The sequence below is a fragment of the Saimiri boliviensis genome, chromosome 11 (assembly GCF_048565385.1).
Source record: "Saimiri boliviensis isolate mSaiBol1 chromosome 11, mSaiBol1.pri, whole genome shotgun sequence".
Taxonomy (NCBI): Eukaryota; Metazoa; Chordata; class Mammalia; order Primates; family Cebidae; genus Saimiri; species Saimiri boliviensis.
The window spans coordinates 38,855,256-38,876,540 of record NC_133459.1 but is presented as its reverse complement, the minus strand read 5'-3'; the positions used below and the strand labels follow the sequence as shown (position 1 = coordinate 38,876,540).

Sequence of the window (21,285 nt, the reverse complement as noted above, 5' to 3'; positions counted from 1 at the left end):
TGACCAACATGGAGAAACCTCGTCTCTGCTAAAAATACAAAATTAGCCGGGCATGGTGGTGCATGCCTGTAACCCCAGGAGAGGAGGCTAAGACAGGAAAATCACTTGAACTTGGAGGCAGAGGTTGCAGTGAGCCAAGATCTCCCCATTGCACTCCAGGCTGGGCAACAAGAGCGAAACTCTGTCTCAAAAAAGAAAAAAAGACATAACCAAGACTGGGTAATTTACAAAGGAAAGATGTTTGTTTTTGTTTTTGTTTTTGTTTTTGTTTTTGTTTTTGTTTTTTGAGTCAGAGTTTCGCTCGTCGCCCCGGTTGGAGTGCAGTTGCACGATCTTGGCTCACTGCAACTTCCCAGACCCTGGGTTCTAGTGATTCTCCTGCCTCAGCCTGCTGAGTAGCTGGGATTACAGGCACTCACCACTAAACTGGCTAATTTCTTGTACCTTTAGTAGAGGCAGGGTTTCACCACATAGGCCAGGCTGGTCTTGAACTCCTGACCTCAGGTGATCTGCCTGCCTTGGCCTCCCAAAGTTCTGGGATTACAGGCGTGAACCACCATGCCCAGCCTAGAGTGGTTACATCTATTCAGATTCATGAAACATTGTGGACATCGACTACGGTCATGGTAATTTTTTCTCAGCATAGGTAAAACCCAGAGGGCTCTAGGGTCAAGTTTGTCAGGTTTGGATCCCAGCTCCATCTGCTTATTCATTGTGTCTCTTTAGATCTTTTAATTTTGTTGAGCCTTGGGTTCCTCATCTTGAGATGGACATTGTAGCAGCATGTGTCTCATAGTTCTCATAGTTGTGAGTCCCAAAGAGCCCTGAATGAGGCCAGACACACAGTAAGCACTCGATGTTATTAGTATTACTCCTATAAGGTTCAGTTTCAGAGAATAACTTTAGTTTCCTTTACTGTAGTCCCTCCACACCTACTGATTGTGGATGCCATCTATTTTCATGACTTTGTCACGTGAATGACAAAATGATCAAGAGGACAGACCCATAATTTCACCTAGGTTGTGATTAAGTCACAAGAGCCCAAATTACTTATTTACCGTAAGAAATATAATGGTATCTCTATAGAAAAGTCAGCTTGGGAAACAAAATTAATATGAGAAGTTTGCTTAGGGAGGGTACAATCTGTCTAAAGGGAATGAGAGGATCTTAAACTACCATTGTTTCCGCACACTAGCTTCTCCCACGGTTACTTTCTATTCTCTCTTTCTCTACCCCCCAAATTTAATCAGGTTAGATTCCAAGTCCTGTTAATTTGCCCTCAGGAAACTTTCTTCCATCTTTTACCCATTTCTACTTCTCCATGGCTGGGGAATGAGAGTATATAGATAACGAAAAATAATGTCCTCTAAATGCCTTCAAATGAGAAGCATTTGAAGAGTGAGAGTGGCTGCCAGGTGAGGGAGGAGAGGATGTGCTCCAGAAGATGATTTTGAATTATTATTTCCCAAGACTGGACTTGCTGCCGTTGCCTCACTGGGACCCTGGGAACGTTTTGTTCCTTTCCAGGGGCTCAGTGTTCCCTTCTGGGAGACTTTGTTGCTGTGTTTTGATCAAGGGTCAGGGTCCCAAAGGTAGAGAATCCCCAAAGGAGATGGGAATTCAAAATCTCATGGATGCTGTTTCAGACTTTCTCCTCCTGCCAGAGTCTCCCTGGAGAATGCTTCTTTCTTCTGCCCTTTGGGATTTTATATTTGTTGGATTTAAGGGTGGGGGGCAGTTCTTTCATTATACCATTATCCTTAGAAATGCGGTACTTTGGTCTTGCTTGGATGATTGCAAAGCTTCCCAATAGGTATCCCTGCTTCTAGCTCATCCCCTTACTCCCTGAGATTCATCTTCCTAAATTTGACTCTGTTGTTTAAGATTGGTCCGTCCCTTCTTGCTTCACACAGAATCAAAATCTTCAGCCTGCTTTTTAGGTTCTAGCCTTATCACCTGCTGTTCCTAAGAGCACCAGAATTTCTTCTTAATTCCCCAAACATGTTGCTACCCCACACCCCAACGTATAATTCTCCTGCCTTTGTGTCTGCTCAATTTGTCACCTTTTCCTGGAACTCCCTCCTATATGTACTAAATAGAATTAACAGGGCATATCATTCAGTTATGGCAGAGGCCCCCAGTTACATTAACCTTCAGCAAATATCCTAAACTTTTTCTCACTTCAGGGCCTCTGTACTTGTTCTTCCCTCTATCTGGAAAATTTTTCACTTTTCCAGCTTCTTCTCAATCTTCAGGGTTGGTCTCTTAAAGTAAGGCCCTTGATGCTCTCTCTTCTAGCACGCTGTTCTTTTCTTCCGTCATAGCACTTACCAAAATAGGTAATCATACATTTAAATCTTCATTTATTTGTTTAATCCTCTGCTAGACTGTAAACTTGCAGTGTTCATGTCTATTTGCTTCCCACTCTATTTTTCAGTGCCTAGCACAGTGCAAGGATGTAATAAACATGAATATTTTCTGAATGCATAGTGATTGAATGGGTTATGGTGCATAGAACCCATGGTCTGTCATCAGCAAAATCTTATATTCTCGATCTCTTCTCTGCTTTAACTTAGATCGGTCTTTCCCCAAAGAACATTGTTTCTCCCAAGTGACATCTTTTCTCTTTTGTTCACTTCATAGATTAGTGCCTGGTACAGAATAGGTGCTCTACAATTACTTAATTGTTATTTACCGGCTGTGTCCTTTTCCCTTTAAGCTAATGAATACTTAGAATGATAGCCCAAAAAAATGAAAATAAGTCATTCTGGAGTCAGACAGATTGAGGTTGAATCCTAGCCCTGCTTCTGACTAGCTGGTGATCTTAACCAAGTTTGTTAACATCTCCCAATCACAGGGTTCATCTTTATGTGTTACAGAACTTTAACTTAGGCACTTTAGTCGGTTGGCCCAATGAGTTGATTCACACTGCCCCCTAGAGGAGTTCTGTTTCTGGGACAACAGTCTCCAAACCCCGGGAATGTTTGAGGATCTTTGTGAGCTACTCAGAACACACTTGAGCGAGAGGAGGGCTCCAGATCAGCCCTGTCGGAGTTGGCCCCAGTCAGCCCTGCAGGAGGTAACTCCTGATCAGCCCTACAGGATATGGACCATAGCCTGAAAGTTCAGTGGTTTAGAAGGCAGCTCAGAAATTGACAAGGTCAGCAGTCCTCGAGCAGCAGTGGCAGTAGGAGTTTCAATGATTTCTGAGAATCAAGGAGGGGACCTGGTTTGCAAAGCCTACTTTTATTGGTACTGAAGCATGTGGTGGGTTATCCAGGGCTCAGAGATTTAGAATATTGCTAAAGGTATGGCACATTTGTGTTAACCGTTGAGGAGGTAAGGGGTATTTCAGAGTCACATGTAAAATGGAGCATTCTTAGTAATAAGCACCTGCCATTCAGGGTTGTTATGAGGATCAAAAAAGAAAAGAGTCATGTAAAATGCTAATATGGTGCCTGATACATAATAATTGCTCGTAAAATGACAACTGCTATTATTGTTGAAGAGAAGTCAGCCTCTCCACTTCCCTTTCTTACACTACATGCTAAATTTATTATCTAATAATAAAGACTCAGGAAAAAATGGAACAAAAATATGTTCAAATGTGCACTTTTTTGTAAGCAGTCTTTTGCTTTTTTTGGTTTAATAATAAAATTATCCTATTAATAGATTAAGTGTGTGCAGTTAAATCTTTTTTTTTTTTTTTTTTTTTTGAGACAGAGTCTTGCTCTGTCACCAGGCTGGAGTGCAGTGGTATGATCTCGGCTAACTTCAACCTCTGCCTCCCAGGTTCAAGAGATTCTCCTGCCTCAGCCTCCTGAGTAGCTGGGATTACAGGTGTGCACCGCCATGCCCAGCTAATTTTTGTATTTTTAGTAGAGATGAGGCTTCACCATATTGGCCAAGGTGGTCTCAGTCTCTTGACCTTGAGATCCGCCTGCCTCAGCCTCTCAAAGTGCTGGCATAAGCCACCATGCCCAGGGGTTAAATCTATTTAAAATCCATTAATAGCTGGTAAAGTAATTATTATGAGGTTGCCAGTGGCCAGAGGTAGAGGTGAGGTAGAAATTGATGGAGAAGGGGCAAATGGAACCTTCTGGGGTAAAGGAAATGTTCTATATCTTAACTGTGATCATAATTACATGTATATATACATTTGCAAAAATATATCAAAGCATACCCTTAAATGGATGTTTCATTGTACATAAATTATGTCTTAACAGATATGATTTTTTAAAGCTGCAATACTTTCATAGGTTTTCATTTTAATTATTTAAATTAAGTAATAATTGAATTTAAATTAATTATTCATTAATTTATTAAGCTCAACACTGAATCATTTTATTTATTTATTTATTTATTTAAAAGACGGGGTTTCACCACGTTGGTCAGGCTGGTCTTGAACTCCCGACTTCAGGTGATCCGCCCGTCTTGGCCTCCAAAGTGCTTGGATTACAGGTGTGAGCCACCATGCCCAGCCTAAACATTGAATCATTTAATACATTTTAATTTAATTTGAATACTCTCTGCAATAGCAACGGAAGTGAATCAGTGGGGAAAAATAAGAGAGATGGAAAAATAAAAAATAATGAAATAAAAAAATAAGAGAGATGGGAAAAAATAAGAGAGACAGAGAAAGAGCAGAAGCACCCAGATTATAACTCTGACCTGGACATAGAGCTGGGCTCTTGGAGTACAAACTGAAATAGACCTGGTTCCTGATCTCAAGCAGCAGTTGTTTTATGAGGGAGACACAAACATAAACATATAATTTCTCCTTAAAAAATTAAATATTCTCGGATAATTAAAATACGTATTTGGTTTTGAAAAAATCTGTACAAATAATAGTAAAAATAAGTCTCCCTCCCACCCGCCTCTTGGTTGAAAGCAACCACTGAAAAGTTTATTTTATAGCCATTCAGAGATATTCTATTTACATACAAGCACTTTTTTTTTTTTTTTTTTTGAGACAGTCTCGCTCTATCACCAGGCTGGAGTGCAGTGGCACCATCCCAGCTCACTGCAACTTCTGTTTTCTGGTTTCAAGCAATTCTGCCTCAGCCTCCCGAGTACCTGGGACTACAGGCACGAACCACCACACCTGGCTAATTTTTTGTACTTTTAGTAGAGATGGGGTTTCACCATGTTGGCCACGATGGTCTCGATTTCTTGACCTCGTGATCCACCTGCCTCAGCCTCCCAAAGTGCTGGGATTACAGGCATGAGCCACCGCGCCTGGCCAACAAGCACAATTTTTATATGGTATGTGTATTTGTTAGCTTTGTATATGGTAGATTTACTCTTTGAGTTTTCCTCCTTTAAAAAAAAAAACAAACACAGGACATTCTATCCTGTAGATAAGTCCACAACAAAATCTATCAAATAGATGATTTGCCAGATAAGATGGTAAGAACAATGGTAAAGAAATGAAAACAATGCTATGATATGCAGACTACTAGCAACTAGCAAGGGAAAGCTTCCTGGAGGATAAATGAGGCTGCCTCATCTCTTTTTTTTTTTTTTTTTTTTTGAGACGGAGTTTCGCTCTTGTTACCCAGGCTGGAGTGCAATGGCGCGATCTCGGCTCACCGCAACCTCCGCCTCCTGGGTTCAGGCAATTCTCCTGCCTCAGCCTCCTGAGTAGCTGGGATTACAGGCACGTGCCACCATGCCCAGCTAATTTTTTGTATTTTTAGTAGAGATGGGGTTTCACCATGTTGACCAGGATGGTCTCGATCTCTTGACCTCGTGATCCACCCGCCTTGGCCTCCCAAAGTGCTGGGATTACAGGCTTGAGCCACTGCGCCCGGCCCTCATCTCTTTTATAGAGTATTCTAAGACAAAAATTCAAGAACTAATTAGTAAACCAAACTCTCTAGTTGTATACTAAACTATGTGTCTACAACTCCAACTGTTTGGAGGGGAGCAAAAACAGTTTAAGCAGGCCGGGGGGGGGAAAAGGTATTGCACAGAAAGTGAGACTGCAGAGGTATAAGGTAATAGGTCTTGGTGCAGAAAAACCAGGAGCCCAGTATGTGCAGGGAAGTCTTGAGTTACAGACTTGAGTATAGTATCAGATGACCCACAGACTGATTAAAAGGATTAAAGGATGTTTACTTATACGTAGCTCTTTTTTTTTTTTTTTTTTTTTTTGAGATGGAGCCTCACTCTGTTGCCCAGGCTGGAATTCAGTGGTGCAATCTTGGCTCGCTGCCTCCACCTCCTGGGTTCAAGCAGTTCTCCCTGCCTCAGCCTCCTGAGTAGCTGGGATTAAGGGCATCCACCACCATGCCCAGCTAATTTTTGTATTTTGTGGGGAGACAAGGTTTCACCATGATGGCCAGGCTGGTCTCAAGCTCCTGATCTCAGGTGAGCTTCCCACCTCAGCCTCCCAAAGTGTTGGAATTACAGTTGTGAGCCACCACACCCAGCTACTTATTTGTAGATTTAACTAGCTTTGCCAGATTTAGCAAATAAAAACACAAGGCATCTAGTTAAGTTTGCAGTTCACATAAAACAATAAATAATTTTTTGAATATAAGTATGTATGTCCAACATTCAATTTAACTGGGCATTCTATATTTTATCTGGCAACCCTATATTTAACCCAACCATGTGAAGAAATCAAATCGACCACTCAACATCATGCACTTAAAAACAATGACGAAGTGAGTGTTTTTAATTGGAAGAACAGACAAACAAGAAAATGTTTAGGGCTGGGGCCAAGATTTGTTTTTTAGAGCTGGTGGAGCTTGGGCCAAGGAGACAACTCTGGTGGCCTGGCCTGGCAAGGCTGGGGCTGAGGTAGTAGCTTACAAGGTCAGGACAACTAGGTCCAGAGCCAAACAAACGGCTCTCATGGTCAGGAATGGCAGGATCAGGGCAAAGGCGGCAGCTCAAAGTCAGGGTCAGTGAGAATGGGGCCCAGGAGATGACCATGCGGTCAGGAGATTGAGCAAATAGGAAAATATATTGAGAATAGTGAGAGCCAGGTTTCTTACTCTAGGAGACAATAAGTATGAAAAGGGGAAAGACTAGCATAAACCCTGTGATTAGAGTCAGAGGTGTGAGCCTACAGTGTGTGTGTGTGTGTGTGTGTGTGTGTGTGTCTGTGTGTGTGTGAATATTGTATATTATATACAGAGAGAAAAGGGTAGATGTATGTGTTTATGATATATACGTAGCGGTGTCCTGGTCAAGTAACTTTCTGATTTTTCAAAAAACACTAATTTGTAGCATTTGCTGATTTCCATGGTGTAAATATTCCCAGCATGAAATAATACCAGTTTCACAGCCATCCAGAAAGTTCCTGAATATTTACCAAGCAGCTTTTGCAAGCCCTTATGAGCCAGTTCTACTACAGCACTTCAGAATGTACATCATACACATGATTGTGTGAATGTGTGTTCAGACATATTTTTCCTAGTTGATATCTTGTTTCCTTGTCGATATCTTGTTTCCTTGTCCTGCTAAAAGAACTTGCAAATCCGACACACCCATAGCAATGAATGCACCTAGCATCTACATCTTGACTTCCAAATATCATTCTTCACTAAAAAGAAATGAAAACTTCTTAGAGAAATGGCTGATTTCATGACTACGACAGTGAAAAATCTTACTGGTTCAGGAAGAAAAGAAGTACTCAAAGAATGAGGATGTAGTAAGCTGAGTAATGGCCCCTGAAGCTCTAATCTCTGGAATCTGTAAATATTATCAAATATGGAAAAAGGATCTTTGCAGATATGATTACAGAACTTGAGATGGGGAGATTGTCTTGGGTTATTCAAGTGGATTCTAAATGCAAACACAAGAGTCTTTGTAAGAGAGAGGCAGAGAGAGATTACACAAAAGGAGAAGGCAGGAAGCAGAGATTGGAGTGGTGCAGCCACAAGCCAAATGCCAGCTGGAAGCTGGAAGAGGCAAGGAACAAATTATCCCCTAGAGCTCAGAGGAAGCATGACCCTGCTAACATCTTGCTTTTGGACCAGTGAAATTGATTTTGGATGCCTGGTCTTCAGAAACATGAGAACTGCAGCTGTGTTAAGCCACCAAGTTTGTGGCAAACTGTTTTTTTTTTTTTTTTTTTTTTTTTAAGACCGGATTTCACCGTGTTGGTCAGGCTGGTCTTGAACTCTGACCTCAGGTGATCCGCCCGCCTTGGCCTCCAAAGTGCTTGGATTACAGGTGTGAGCCACCATGCCCAGCCTGTGGTACACTGTTAAGCAGCCATAGCAAACTAATACAGATGGGAAATGTCAAAAGAACATAGAGGCTCCCACTGGCCAAATCAGGGACAATCTAGTCATCAAAGTAAATGATGATTGTAAGAAATCATAACTTATTGAATAAACTGGGACTCCTTAAGGCCACACTAATATAAATAAAAAATAAACTAAAAAGGATACAGGAAGCTGGACCCAGTGGCTCATGCCTGTAATCACAGCACTTTGGGAGGCCAAGGCAGGCAGATCACTTAAGGTCAGGAGTTCAAGACCAGACTGGTCAACATGGTGAAATCCCATCTCTACTGAAAATACAAAAATTAGCTGGGTGTGGGAGCACATGCCTGTAGTCCCAACTACTTGGGAGGCTGAGGCATGAGAATCTCTTGAACCCAGATGGCAGAGGTTGCAGTGAGCCAAGATCTCGCCACTGCACTCCAAACTGGGCAACAGAGCAAGACTCAGTCTAAAAAAAAAAAAAAAGAAGGGGGGAGCTGGGCGCAGTGGCTCACGCCTGTAATCCCAGCACTTTGGGAGGCCGAGGCGGGGAGATCACAAGATATCAATATATCAAGGCCATGGTGAAACCCCGTCTTTAAAAAAATAAAAATTAAAAATTAAAAAATAAAAATAAAAGGATACAGGAAAGGAAAGGATAATCTACTATACAATTCAACTAATAAATGAATAAATGTAGCTGGGTGTGGTGGCTCACATCTGTAATCCTAGCACTTTGGGAGGCTGAGGCGGACGTATCACCTGAGGTCAGGAGTTCTAGACCAGCCTAACCAACATAGAGAAAATGAAGAAACCCCATCTCTACTAAAAATACAAAATTAGCCAAGCGTGGTGGCACATGCCTGTAATCCCAGCTACTCAGGAGGCTGAGGCAGGAGAATTGCTTGAACCTGGGAGGCAGAGGTTGCAGTGAACTAAGATCACACCATTGCACTCTAACCTGGGCAACAAGAGCGAAATTCCAACTGAGAAAAAAAAAATAAACAAAAAAGAATAAATGTAGAAGAAATAATGGACATAGGAAAATCACTATTTGGTATCCATTATGGTAATAATCCAGGCAAGAATCATTAATGAATGCTAAAACTACTAGTTATAAATTCATGTGTATTAATATATATGCAGAGAGAGAAATGAGATAAGGAGGCAAATATGATAAAATTCTTCTGGTGGAGATTCTTCAGGATTCTCTGTACTAATCTTGCAAATCTTTTGTAAGTATGAAATTATTCAAAACACTATATTTAATTGTGGCACAATATATGTAAAATAAAATTTACCAACCTACCTATTTTTTTTTTTAGAGGTGGGGTTTCACCATGTTGGCCACGCTGGTCTCGAACCCCTGACCTCAGGCAATCCACCCGCCTCGGCCTCCCAAAGTGCTGGGATTACAGGCATGAGCCACCGCGCCTGGCCCCAACCTGCCTATTTTTAAGCATATAGTTCAGTATTGTTAAGTACATCTGCATTGCTGTGCAACTAATCTCCAAAACTCTTACCTTGTAAGCCTAAAACTCTATACCCATTAAACAACAATTCCCCCTTTCCCTTCTCCCCATCCCCTAACAACCACCATTCAACTTTCTGCCTCTATAAATTTGACTACTAAGTACCTGATATAAGTGGCATCATACAGTATTTGTCTTTATGTGACTGGCTTAGCATAATGTTGTCAAGGTGCTACATCCATGGTATAGCATATGTCAGGATTTCATTCCTTTTTAAAGCAGAATAATATTCCATTGTATGGATATACTATATTTTGCTTATCCATTCATCTGTTGAAGGATATTTGGGTTGCTTCCATGTTTCAGTTATTGTAAATAATGCTGCTGTGAACATGGGTGTGCAAATAACTCTTCAGGACCCTGCCTTCAATTCTTTTGGATATATACCCAGAAGTATCAGTGCTGGATCATATGATAACTTTATATTTAATTTTTGAGGAACTGCCATACTGTTTTCCATAGCAACTGCACCATTTTTGTTTTTATTTTCTTTTTCTTTCTTTCTTTTTCTTTTCTTTTTTTTGAGACAGAGTCTTGCTCTATCACTAGGTGCCAGGCTGGAGTGCAGTGGCGTGATCTTGGCTCACTGCAACCTCTGCCTCCCAGATTCAAGCAATTCTCCTGCCTCAGCCTCCTGAGTGGCTGGGACTACAGGTGCACACCACCACGCCCATCTAATTTTTTTTGTATTTTTAGTAGAGACAGGGTTTCGCCATGTTGACCAGGATGGTCTCGATCTCTTGACCTCCTGATCCGCCCCCCTCGGCATCCCAAAGTGCTGGGATTACAGGCTTGAGCCACTGCACCCGGCTTTTCTTTTCTTTTTCTTTGTTTCTTTCTTTTTCTTTTCTTGAGATGGAGTTTTGTTCTTGTCTCCCAGCCTGGAGTGCAATGGTGCGGTATTGCTTCACTGCAATCCCCGCCTCTCGGGTTCAAACAATTCTCCTGCCTCAGCCTCCTGACTAGCTGGGATTACAGGCACCCACCACCATGCCCGGCTAATTTTTGTATTTTTAGTAGAGACAGGGTTTCACCACGTTGCCCAGGCTGGTCTCGAACTCCTGACCTCAGGTTGATCCACTCGACTTGGCCTCCCAAAGTGCTGGAATTACAGGCACAAGCCACCTCGCCCAGCCAACAGCTGTACCATGTTTTATTCCCATCAACAGTACACAAGTATTCCAATTTCTCCACAACCTCACCAACACTTGTTATTTTCTGTTTTTTTTTTTTAATAGTAGCCATCCGTGAAATACAAATAAATAAAAACCAGTAAGAAATAAGAAATATGTTTCCGCCCCAGTTCATGAGACAGAGTTCCTAATACCCTTGTTGATAGGGGTGCTAGGATAACCTTTTGTTCTAATAGTTGGTCTTGACCTAGTTCCTGACACAAATCTCCTTAGACCTTTGTAATTTCCAGAATGATAGAAGTGCCTGACACAGAGTTCCTAAATTACTTGAAATTCCTAAGGGATAGGAGCATTTTTTGTTCTAATGAGGTGACTCTTGACAGACTTCTGGGTGAGGACTGGTCACTAGAAAGATCAAGATTAGAAGCTTGGAACTTTCAGTCCCATCCACATACTTCTGGAAGAGGAAAGGGCTGGAGATTGAGTCAATAGTTGATCATTTAAAGCCTCAATAAAAATCCCTGAACTATGAGGTTGTGAGAACTTCTGGATTGCTGACACATACATGCCTGGAAAGTGGCACGTTAGAAGAGGACATGGACGCTCCATGCCCCTTCCCACGAGCCTTGCCCTGTGCATCTCTTCCATCTGTTCATCTGTGTACTTCATAACATCCTTTATAATAAATTAGTACTTGTAAGTAAAGCACTTTCCTGAGTTCTGTGAGCTGCTCTTGCAAATAATAAAACCCAAGGAGGGCGTCAGTGGAATCCCCAGTTAACAGCCAGTACATAAGTTCCAGATGCCCAGACTTTTGACTGGCATCTGACACTGGGGGGGGGGGGCAGTCTTGTTGGGCTGACATGATGAAATCCCGTCTCTACTAAAAATATAAAAATTAGCTGGATGTGGTGGCACATACCTGTAATCCTAGCTACTTGGGAGTCTGAGGCAGGAGAATTGCTTGAAGCCAGGAGGTAGAGGTTGCAGTGACCCAAGATTGAGCAACTGCACTCTAGCCTGGGCGACAGAGTGAGACTGTCTCAAAAAGAAACAAAGAAAAGGAAAGAAAAGAAAAAGCAAGAAAAAAAGTAGACAAAAGCATTTTCTCAAAAGTTTTTGCTATAGATAGCATGTCTAATATAATTTACTCACTTTTACAATTAGTTTTGTACTCTCAACAATTAACAAACCAAGAAATCTTAGTGTTGCTTTTATCCCTTGGTGCCGCTAGGTAACAATATCTTAGTCTTTTTTCATAACCCAGATAGTAGAAGTAAGTTGTTTTTCAGTCCAAAAGCATTTAGTATTAATATATTAAGTTGCCTGGTGAAATTTCTGCTCATTTTATTGAAAAGCCAGTGTCTAGATCTTGCTTATTCATAAGTATGCTTTTTAATAGCAAGCAACTTTATTAAAAATTTTAATCTGTAGAAAGCGTTTTCATTTCTCATGTCAAAAAAGAGAACTGAAAGCCATGAGCATTCAGATACTTCTCTATGTTCCCATTGTTCCTTGGATTATAGTCTATTCAGGGAACTGATAAGCACCTTATTAACTTTCAGTACTAGTGGAAATTCAGGCTTTGCAATTTCTCACTGCTTGTTATGATATTAATAAGGTTTACAGGCTGCTTACTAAAATAACAGTCAAGAATTGACTTAAATTGAAAGAACTTATACCTACAGAGGAAGTAGGAACTCTGTAGGTATTTTTCTACATGGATACTTTTAACTATTTGATTTGAAAATGTGGGCTCTGGGGAGGTTAATAGAACCGATGGACGGACCAGGACTTGAGCTTTGTGGGATGGGTTGCATTTGTTTAATACAGATGAAGATGGCAAGCCTGTTCCAGATGGTAAAAATGATTTGAGCAAAGGAACAGCAGCAGGAATTTTCAGGGAATGTCCTTTGTATGAATAGATTAATCATGTTATTATTAAATGTGAGAAGTAGGTTTGGGAAGATAGTTTGGGTTCTTATTTTGAATACAAAAGCTTGGGCTGGGCGCGGTGGCTCAAGCCTGTAATCCCAGCACTTTGGGAGGCCGAGGCTGGTGGATCACGAGGTCGAGAGATCGAGACCATCCCGGTCAACATAGTGAAACCCCGTCTCTACTAAAAATACAAAAAAAAATTAGCTGGGCATGGTGGCGCGTGCCTGTAATCCCAGCTACTCAGGAGGCTGAGGCAGGAGAATTTCCTGAGCCCAGGAGGCGGAGCCGAGATCGCGCCACTGCACTCCAGCCTGGGTAACAAGAGCGAAACTCCGTCTCAAAAAAAAAAAAAAAATGAATACAAAAGCTTGAACTATATGCTGAAGACTAGGGAGAAGTGTTGAGGGTTTGTTTTATGCTTATTTTTAAGAAAAGTCAACTTATTATTCTTGTGAAAATAATACACTTTCATTGCAAATCATTTAAACAATACAAAAGAAAAAGAAAAAACTCCCTGAAATCTCATTATTTGACAATTACACCTCAATAAAGTTGGGAGAAAATATTTTTTAAAAAACAACTTTTATGTCCCACCATTTAAAAAGAGTCATTATTAACATTTGACTAACTTAATTCTAAATATCTTTCTATGCTTTTATATGGATGGAATGATAGATAAATAGGTTTATAGACATACATACTTTAAAAATTGTATCATAAGGGGTGTTATTAAAAAATAAAAAGTATTACATTAAAGTTTACTTGAATTTAATAGAATTGAGTTAAAGTTAATTGAATTCTGTTAATCCTGAATTCTTTTTTTTTGTGCAGTGGCGTGATCTCGGCTCACTGCAACCACCACTTCCCGGATTCAAGCGATTCTCCTTCCTCAGCCTCCCAATTAGCTGGGACTACAGGCACGCACCACGCCCACCTAATTTTTTGTATTTTTGGTAGAGATGGAGTTTCACCGTGTTAGCCAGGGTGGTCTCAATATCCTGACCTTGTGATCCACCCACCTCGGCATTCCAAAGTGCTGAGATTACAGGTGTGAGCCACTGCGCCTGGCCAAGAGAGCTCTTTTCTAGGCATTATTTTATATTTGTGGGAATCTGCCTAGTATCTTTATTTCCAAGTGACATCTTGGCTGGGTGTAATATTCTTGGACCATACTTTTGTTCTTTCAGAATTCTGTAGCCAATGCTCCATTGGCTTCTATCTCTGGAATGTTGCTGTTCAAAAATGTAAGGATAGCCTAAATTTTTCTCCTTGTAGGCATTCTACTTTTTCTGCCTGAATATCTGAAGTTCAATAAGTTAATTACAATATTTCTCAAGACAGAATATTCTGTATCAAAATGCCTTCTCTCTTGACCTTTCAAGCTGTATATTAGTACTTCATTTTAGGGCAAACTTCTGTTTCTATATATATTTTTTTATTTGTTTCCATATTTTTGAATACTTCTGCTCCATTTAATGAGTTCTCAATTCCAGTGACACCAATAACTTCTGTCTTCCATATCTATTAATTTCTATTTGATTGTTTTAATATCTTTGTGTTTTCATCTACCATTATTGTGATTATTTCAAACTTTTTTCTGTATCAATAATTCCATTTCTAGGGGTGTAAAAGTCTTTAAAAAAAGAAAATAAAAAACTAACTCCACTTCTAGCCATCTCTATTCTATTCCTTGTTTTGAGGTATTTATTAGTCTTTGCATTCTCAAATGTGCAATTTCCCTATTCATTTCCTTCAATTGTTTTATTATCTTGTTTTTGAGTTCTTATTCTACTGAGCTTCTTTTCTTTTCTTTTTTTTAGAGACAGGGTCTTGCTCTGTTGCCTGGGCTGGAGTACAGTGGCACAATCATAGTTCACTGTAAACTTGAACTCCTGGGCTCAAGAAATTCTCCTACCTCAGGCTCCCAAGTAGCTAGGATTACAGGTGCCCACCACCATCACGTCTAGCTAATTTTTTTTTATTTTTGTAGAGACAAGGTGTCAGTATGTTGCCCAGGCTGGTCTTAAACTCCTGGCCTCAAGTGATCAATCAGCTCACCCTGACCTCCCAAAGCACTAGGATTACATAGGTGTTCGCCACCATACCTGGTCTGGGCTCATTTTCTTAATAAATTGTTCTAGAGCTCAAAGCACTTAGGGTGAAGTTTTTCTGTTTTTCTGTTTGTCTCTGAAATTGCTTTTCACTTTATCTGAAACTGACTTGCTTTTCCTACTGAACTGCAGTCTAAAGGCTGTTATTTTATGCAGTATGCAGTTTTTCTATGATTTTTATGCTTGTCTGAAGGAAGGGAGAGGGCTGCTTCTGTACAGCCTTAGTTAGAATACCTAAGTTCTGCAATCACTTCTGAGGTTTTGTTAAATGTCTGTTCCAAAATTTACTCCACTAGTGGCTGATGTATCCCACTTCCATGGAAAAGATAGCTTCACTTCTTGGAACATCCCTCAGTTCAGTATGTTTTGAGTTGGTCTATTCCATACCTCCCACTTTAAGTTTTTCTCCCCAGTAGCCATTTTCACCTTTCCAGAGAAGGGAGAGAAAAGAGAAGGAAACCGTTCAATTTTCTTCTCTCTTGTAATTTATGTGTTAATTGTCAGGATTTTGTGGATCTAATTGTATGAGTTTTGGTGGAATGAAGGCAAGACTGGAAACCTTGATATGATCCAGCCCAAAAGCTTCTATTTATTTCCTTGACCGCGACTTATTGACATTTAAGATACCGACCCTTTGTTTACTGTGGATAGAATTTTAACTTTTTAAACTTTCCTAGATATTGGTCAAAACAGAGTCTGTGAGATAGCTTTATTCAATTTCCTTAACCTAGAAGTCTAGTAATTTTTAATGTGTGTATATTTTCATTTTTATTATAAAAGTTGTATATCTTTGCTGTAAAATTTCTTTTTTTTTTTTTTTTTTTTTTTTTTTTGAGACCGAGTTTCGCTCTTGTTACCCAGGCTGGAGTGCAATGGCGCAATCTTGGCTCACCGCAACCTCCGCCTCCTGGGTTCAAGCAATTCTCCTGCCTCAGCCTCCTGAGTAGCTGGGATTACAGGCACGCGCCACCATGCCCAGCTAATTTTTTGTATTTTTAGTAGAGACGGGGTTTCACCATGTTGACCAGGATGGTCTCGATCTCTCAACCTCGTGATCCACCCGCCTCGGCCTCCCAAAGTGCTGGGATTACAGGCTTGAGCCACCGCGCCCGGCTGCTGTAAAACTTCAAACCATACACAAGTAATATAAAGTAAAAGTGAAAGTTCCTTGTGATATAGCCCTCAAGAATATTACTTTTAACAGTCTCCAGATCGTTTTACCTATTTACTTTTTCTTTTTTCTTGACAATGCTTTGACCCTTCAGCGATAATTTAGAAATATATAAATACATAGATATCTTTTTAAAAAAAGAACAGCTTTATTGAAGCATATTCCACATGCCATAAAATTCACTCATTTTATGTGTACAAATCAATGATTTTTAGTAAATTTATAGAGTTGTACAGCCATCATATATGTATGTACATAAATACATAGTTATTTTCATAGGCCCTATTTAACTTACTCTCCCAGTTCTAAAATGTACTTACCTACTTACCTATGCCCACATCATGCCAACGTGACTAGAAGGTAGTTTTCCAGAACTCTTGGGTAGTTCTGTTCCTGCCAACTGAGCTACTTGCCTACTAAATGCCTTTGGGCTTATTTTATTTCTTTATTAATATATCAGTGATATTTGCTATCATAATTTAAATTTTGGAAAACGTGAAATATGAGCATAAAGATAAAAGAGATGTTTCTATGAAAACTAAATTGAATGTATTGGAAAGGCTTGTTAAAGGCAAGTTGCTAAAAATTCATTAAAATAACTCAGGTCAGAAATCTGAAAGTGGAAATACTTCCATCTAGAATAATTTCACATCCAAACACTGTGGTTCACACCTGTAATTTCAGCACTTTGAGAGGCTGAGGTGGGAGGAGCCTTTGTTCTTAGGAGTTCCAGGCTGCAATCAGCTATGATTGTGTCACTGTACTCCAACTTGGGCAATAGAGCAAGACTCTGTCACAAAAAGAAAGAATTTTGTTATCGTAGCACTATTCATAAGAGCAAAGAGATGGAATCAATCTAAGTGCCCATCAACAGTAGACTGGATAAAGAAAATGTGGTAGGTATACACCATGGAATACTACACAGCCATAAAAACAAATAAGATAAAGTCCTTTGTAGCAACATAAATGGAGCTGGAGGCCATTATCCTAAGCAAACTAATGCAGGAACAGAAAACCAAATACCAGATATTCTCACTTACAAGTGGGAGCTAAACACTGAGTACACATGGACACAAAGAAGGGAACAGACACTGGGGCCTACCTGAGGGTGGAAGTGGGAGGAGGGAGAGGATTGAAAAGCTACCTATTGGGTACTATGTTCTTTATGCCAGTAACAAACTAAAATGTACACCCAACCTCCTTGACACACAATTTACCTATATAGCATGCCTGCATATGTGACCCCAAACCGAAAATAAAAGTTAAAAAAAAAAGATTTTTGGCCGGGTGCGGTGGCTCACGCCTGTAATCCGAGCACTTTGGGAGGCCAAGGCGGGTGGATCACGAGGTCAAGAGATCGAGACCAACCTGGTCAATGTGGTGAAACCCCATCTCTACTAAAAAAAAAAAAAAAAACAACAAAAAAATTAGCTGGGCATGGTGGCACATGCCTGTAATCCCAGCTACTCAGGAGGCTAAGGCAGGAGAATTGCCTGAACCCAGGAGGCGGAGATTGAGGTGAGCCGAGATGGCACCATGGCACTCCAGCCTGGGTAACAAGAGTGAAACTTCGTCTCAAAAAAAAAAAAAAGATTTTTGGCTTGGTGCAGTGGCTCATGCTTGTAATCCTAGCACTTTGGGAGTCCGAGGGGGGCAGATTACTTGAGCTCAGGAGTTTGAGACCTGCCTGGTCAACATGGTGAAACCCCGTCTCTACTAAAAATACAAAAACTATCCGGGTGTGGTGGTGCATGCCTGTAATCCCAGCTACAATGGAGGCTGAGGTGCTAGAATTGCTTGAACCCAGGAGGCAGAGGTTGTAGTGAGCCAAGATCATGCCACTGCACTCCAGCCAGGGTGACAGAGCAAGACTCTGTCTCAAAAAAAAAAAAAAAGAATTTTGCATTCAGATTGCTTCACAAGTGTCTTTCAGTCATTGCTCCACTTTAAAGAAACTTTTAAATAAATTATAAATAGTTCATTAAAGGCAGGAAACTTCATTCAGAGGGCTATATTCACAGAAAAATCCCAAAGCTACTTCAGAAGATCGGTAAAAAATTTACATTTGTAAGTCTTTTTTTTTCTTGTTTATTTATTTATTTATTTATTCATTTTTTTAAATTTATTTATTTTTTTTTTTTTTGAGACAGAGTTTCGCTGTTGTTACCCAGGCTGGAGTGCAATGGCACGATCTCGGCTCACCGCAACCTCCGCCTCCTGGGTTCAAGCAATTCTCCTGCCTCAGCCTCCCGAGTAGCTGGGACTACAGGCACGTGCCACCATGCCCAGCTAATTTTTGTATTTTTTTTTAGTAGAGACAGGGTTTCACCATGCTGACCAGGATAGTCTCGATCTCTTGACCTCGTGATCCACCTGCCTCGGCCTCCCAAAGTGCTGGGATTATAGGCGTGAGCCACCGCGCCCGGCCTTTTATTTATTTATTTTTTAAAGATGTGCATTCACCATGATGGCCAGGCTGGTCTTGAACTCCTGACCTCAGGTGATCCACCCATCTCGGCCTCACAAAGTGCTAGGATTACAGGTGTGAGCCACCGCGCCCAGCACATTTGTAAGTCTTAAAAGAAAATGCTTATACAATAAGCTTATTTTTCTTAAAAGAAAACTGTATTCTGCATCATTTAATGCTTTATGATTCTGCTTTTTTTTTTTTTTTTTTTTGAGATGAAGTTTTGCTTTTGTTGCCCAGACTGGAGTGCAGTGGCTCCATCTTGGCTTACTGCAACCTTTGCCTTCTGGGTTCAAGTGATTCTCCTGCCTCGGCCTCCTTAGCTGGAATTACAGGTGCCTGCCACCACACCCAGCTAATTTTCTGTATTTTTAGTAGAGATGTGGTTTTATCAGGTTGGCTATGCTGGTCTTGAACTCCTGATCTCAGGTGATTCACCCACCTGGGCCTCCCAACCCAATTCTGCATTTTAATAGACTTTTCAGCTAACAACTAACCACTAGTCCCAACGGCATTGAATAGAAGGGTTTCCCATGGGTGTGTAATCAACTTTTCTTTTACAATATATTAAGGACATTTTTCATGTCATTTTGTGTAAATTTCCCTCACTTTTGTTTTTTTGAGAGAGACAGGGTCTCACTCTGTTGCCCAGTGGGTAGTGCAATGGAGAGATCATAGCTCAATGTAGCCTCGAATTCTTGGACTCAAGTGATCCTCCCACCTCTGCCTCCCCAGTAGCTAGGACTACAGCCACATACCACCATGCCTGGCGAATTAAAAAAAAAAAAATTTTTTTTAGAGATGGGATCTCACTATGTTGCCCAGACTGTACTCACTTTTTTTGTGTGTATGAGATGTAGTTTCACTCTTGTCACCCAGGCTGGAGTGCAATGGCATGATCTCAGCTCACTGCAAGCTCCACCTCCTGGTTCAAGTGATTCTCTTGCCTCAGCCTCCCGAGAAGCTGGGATTACAGGCATGCACCACCATACCCAGCTGATTTTTGTATTTTTAGTAGAGATGGGGTTTCTCCATGTTGGTCAGACTGGTCTCAAACTCCCAACCTCAGGTGATCCGCCCACCTCAGCCTCCCAAAGTGCTGGGATTACAGGCATGAGCCACTGTGCCCTGCCCTGTACTCACTTTTTATAAAACTGGCCTCATATTATTCCATTGTATAGTGGAAACCCTCTAATTTCTTTACAAATTCCCTATTTAAACAATTTTTTTAATGTTTTGTTGAAAACAACTTGAGCAGGGAACTCAGATTATGAAGGTGGATTGAGAGATTAATCTGGCAATAGAGCATAAAATTGATTGGAGAGAATGGCAAAAGGGAAATTGCTAATGAGAGACTCTTGAAATAATCCAGCTGAGATTAGACCAGGAAGTGGTCATGGGTTTTTCCCTCACTTTTATGCATACAACATATGCTTTCCGTCCGTTTGAAGTCCCGACATTTCTAGAAAATGCAGTTATCTTTCTATTGGCTACCTTAGTTCATCTCAGTCCTTCTGAATTTCATCTTTGCTTGTTGAAATCCTACCTTTCCTTGAAGATCCAGAACGAACCCCACACCCTGCCATGATTGGTCCTGGCTGGAACTTGTGCCCCCTTCCTTTCTTCCTCCCACGCAGCATGTTTCTTCCAAAGCAGTACAGGGCAGTGGTGAAGAGCAACGATTTTGGACCCACCAATGTGCTCTATCTGTGACCTTGGGCACCTTAGTCAGTGGTAGTTCTCAGTGCCTCAGTGTCCTCACCTGTTAGAGAGGGAGAAGTGCATACAGCGTTGTTACGAGGATTGAATCAGTTAAAAGTTGTAAGAACAGTGCCTGATGGCATCTGATCAGCTCTGAATAAATGTTAGCAATTGATTCACCGCGGAGGGCGGTCTACGAGAGCGCAGAGCCCCCCTCGGCCAGCGGGGTCTGGCGGGGTCCTGCCGCACGGAAAGCTCCAGGGCAGGCATGCGTAGGGGATGCGCAGAATGCGGTCAGCAATCGGCGGGGCCACGCCCAGGCGCGCAGAGCGCTGCTCCAGGAGTCTCGCGCTCGCGGTCATGTGACACGGTGAAGATGGCGTCGCCCGGCAGTCTGTGGCTCTTGGCTGTAGCTCTCCTGCCATGGACCTGCGCTGCTTGGGTGTTGCAGCATCTGGACCCGCCGGCGCCGCTGCCCTTAGTGATCTGGCATGGGATGGGTGAGTGAAAAGTTTGAAAGGGTTTGGTGACTCTCTCTCCTCCTAGGCTGGGTTCGCATCTGCAAAATGCGGGTGTGGAGGACGAGGACCTGGACCCACAGCACGAGGCAGGCACGACGTTTTAGGATTTGAAGGGCTACTCTGCGTTGGAAAGAGAGCAGGGGAAGGAGCCGTCCTTTGTCGCGCTCTTAGAGAGAGCCTCACACGGCGTTGAGGTTTTACATGCTGTCCTTGATTAATTTTCACAGTAGTGGTGTCAGGATGTCGCATCTTGCACTTGGTCAGGCTAGGTGAGCTGCGGCTGGCTACATGACTGTTGCATCTACCCTTTTATTTATTACTTCACACACTGAACAGATTTGTTAGGTGCCTACATTTCATTTACAAATTGAGTATCCCGTATCTGAAATGCTTGGGACTGGAAGTATTTCAGATTTTTTTTTTTTTAATATTTGCGTATATACAACAAGATATCTTGGGGGTGGAACCCAAGTGTGAACACGAAATTCA

The 21,285-nt window shown here is 41.3% G+C and overlaps 1 protein-coding gene across 1 annotated transcript in view; it reads left to right on the top strand.

Moving 5' to 3' along the window:
• The first annotated feature begins 20,634 nt into the window (after positions 1 to 20,634).
• PPT1 (palmitoyl-protein thioesterase 1) overlaps positions 20,635 to 21,285 on the top strand; it is a 35,597-nt gene continuing 34,946 nt past the window's right edge. The window contains exon 1 of the mRNA XM_010347549.3: positions 20,635 to 20,775. Within this exon, the coding sequence (XP_010345851.2) occupies positions 20,652 to 20,775 (124 nt within the window). The 5' untranslated portion in view covers positions 20,635 to 20,651. The remainder of the gene's footprint in view (positions 20,776 to 21,285) is intronic.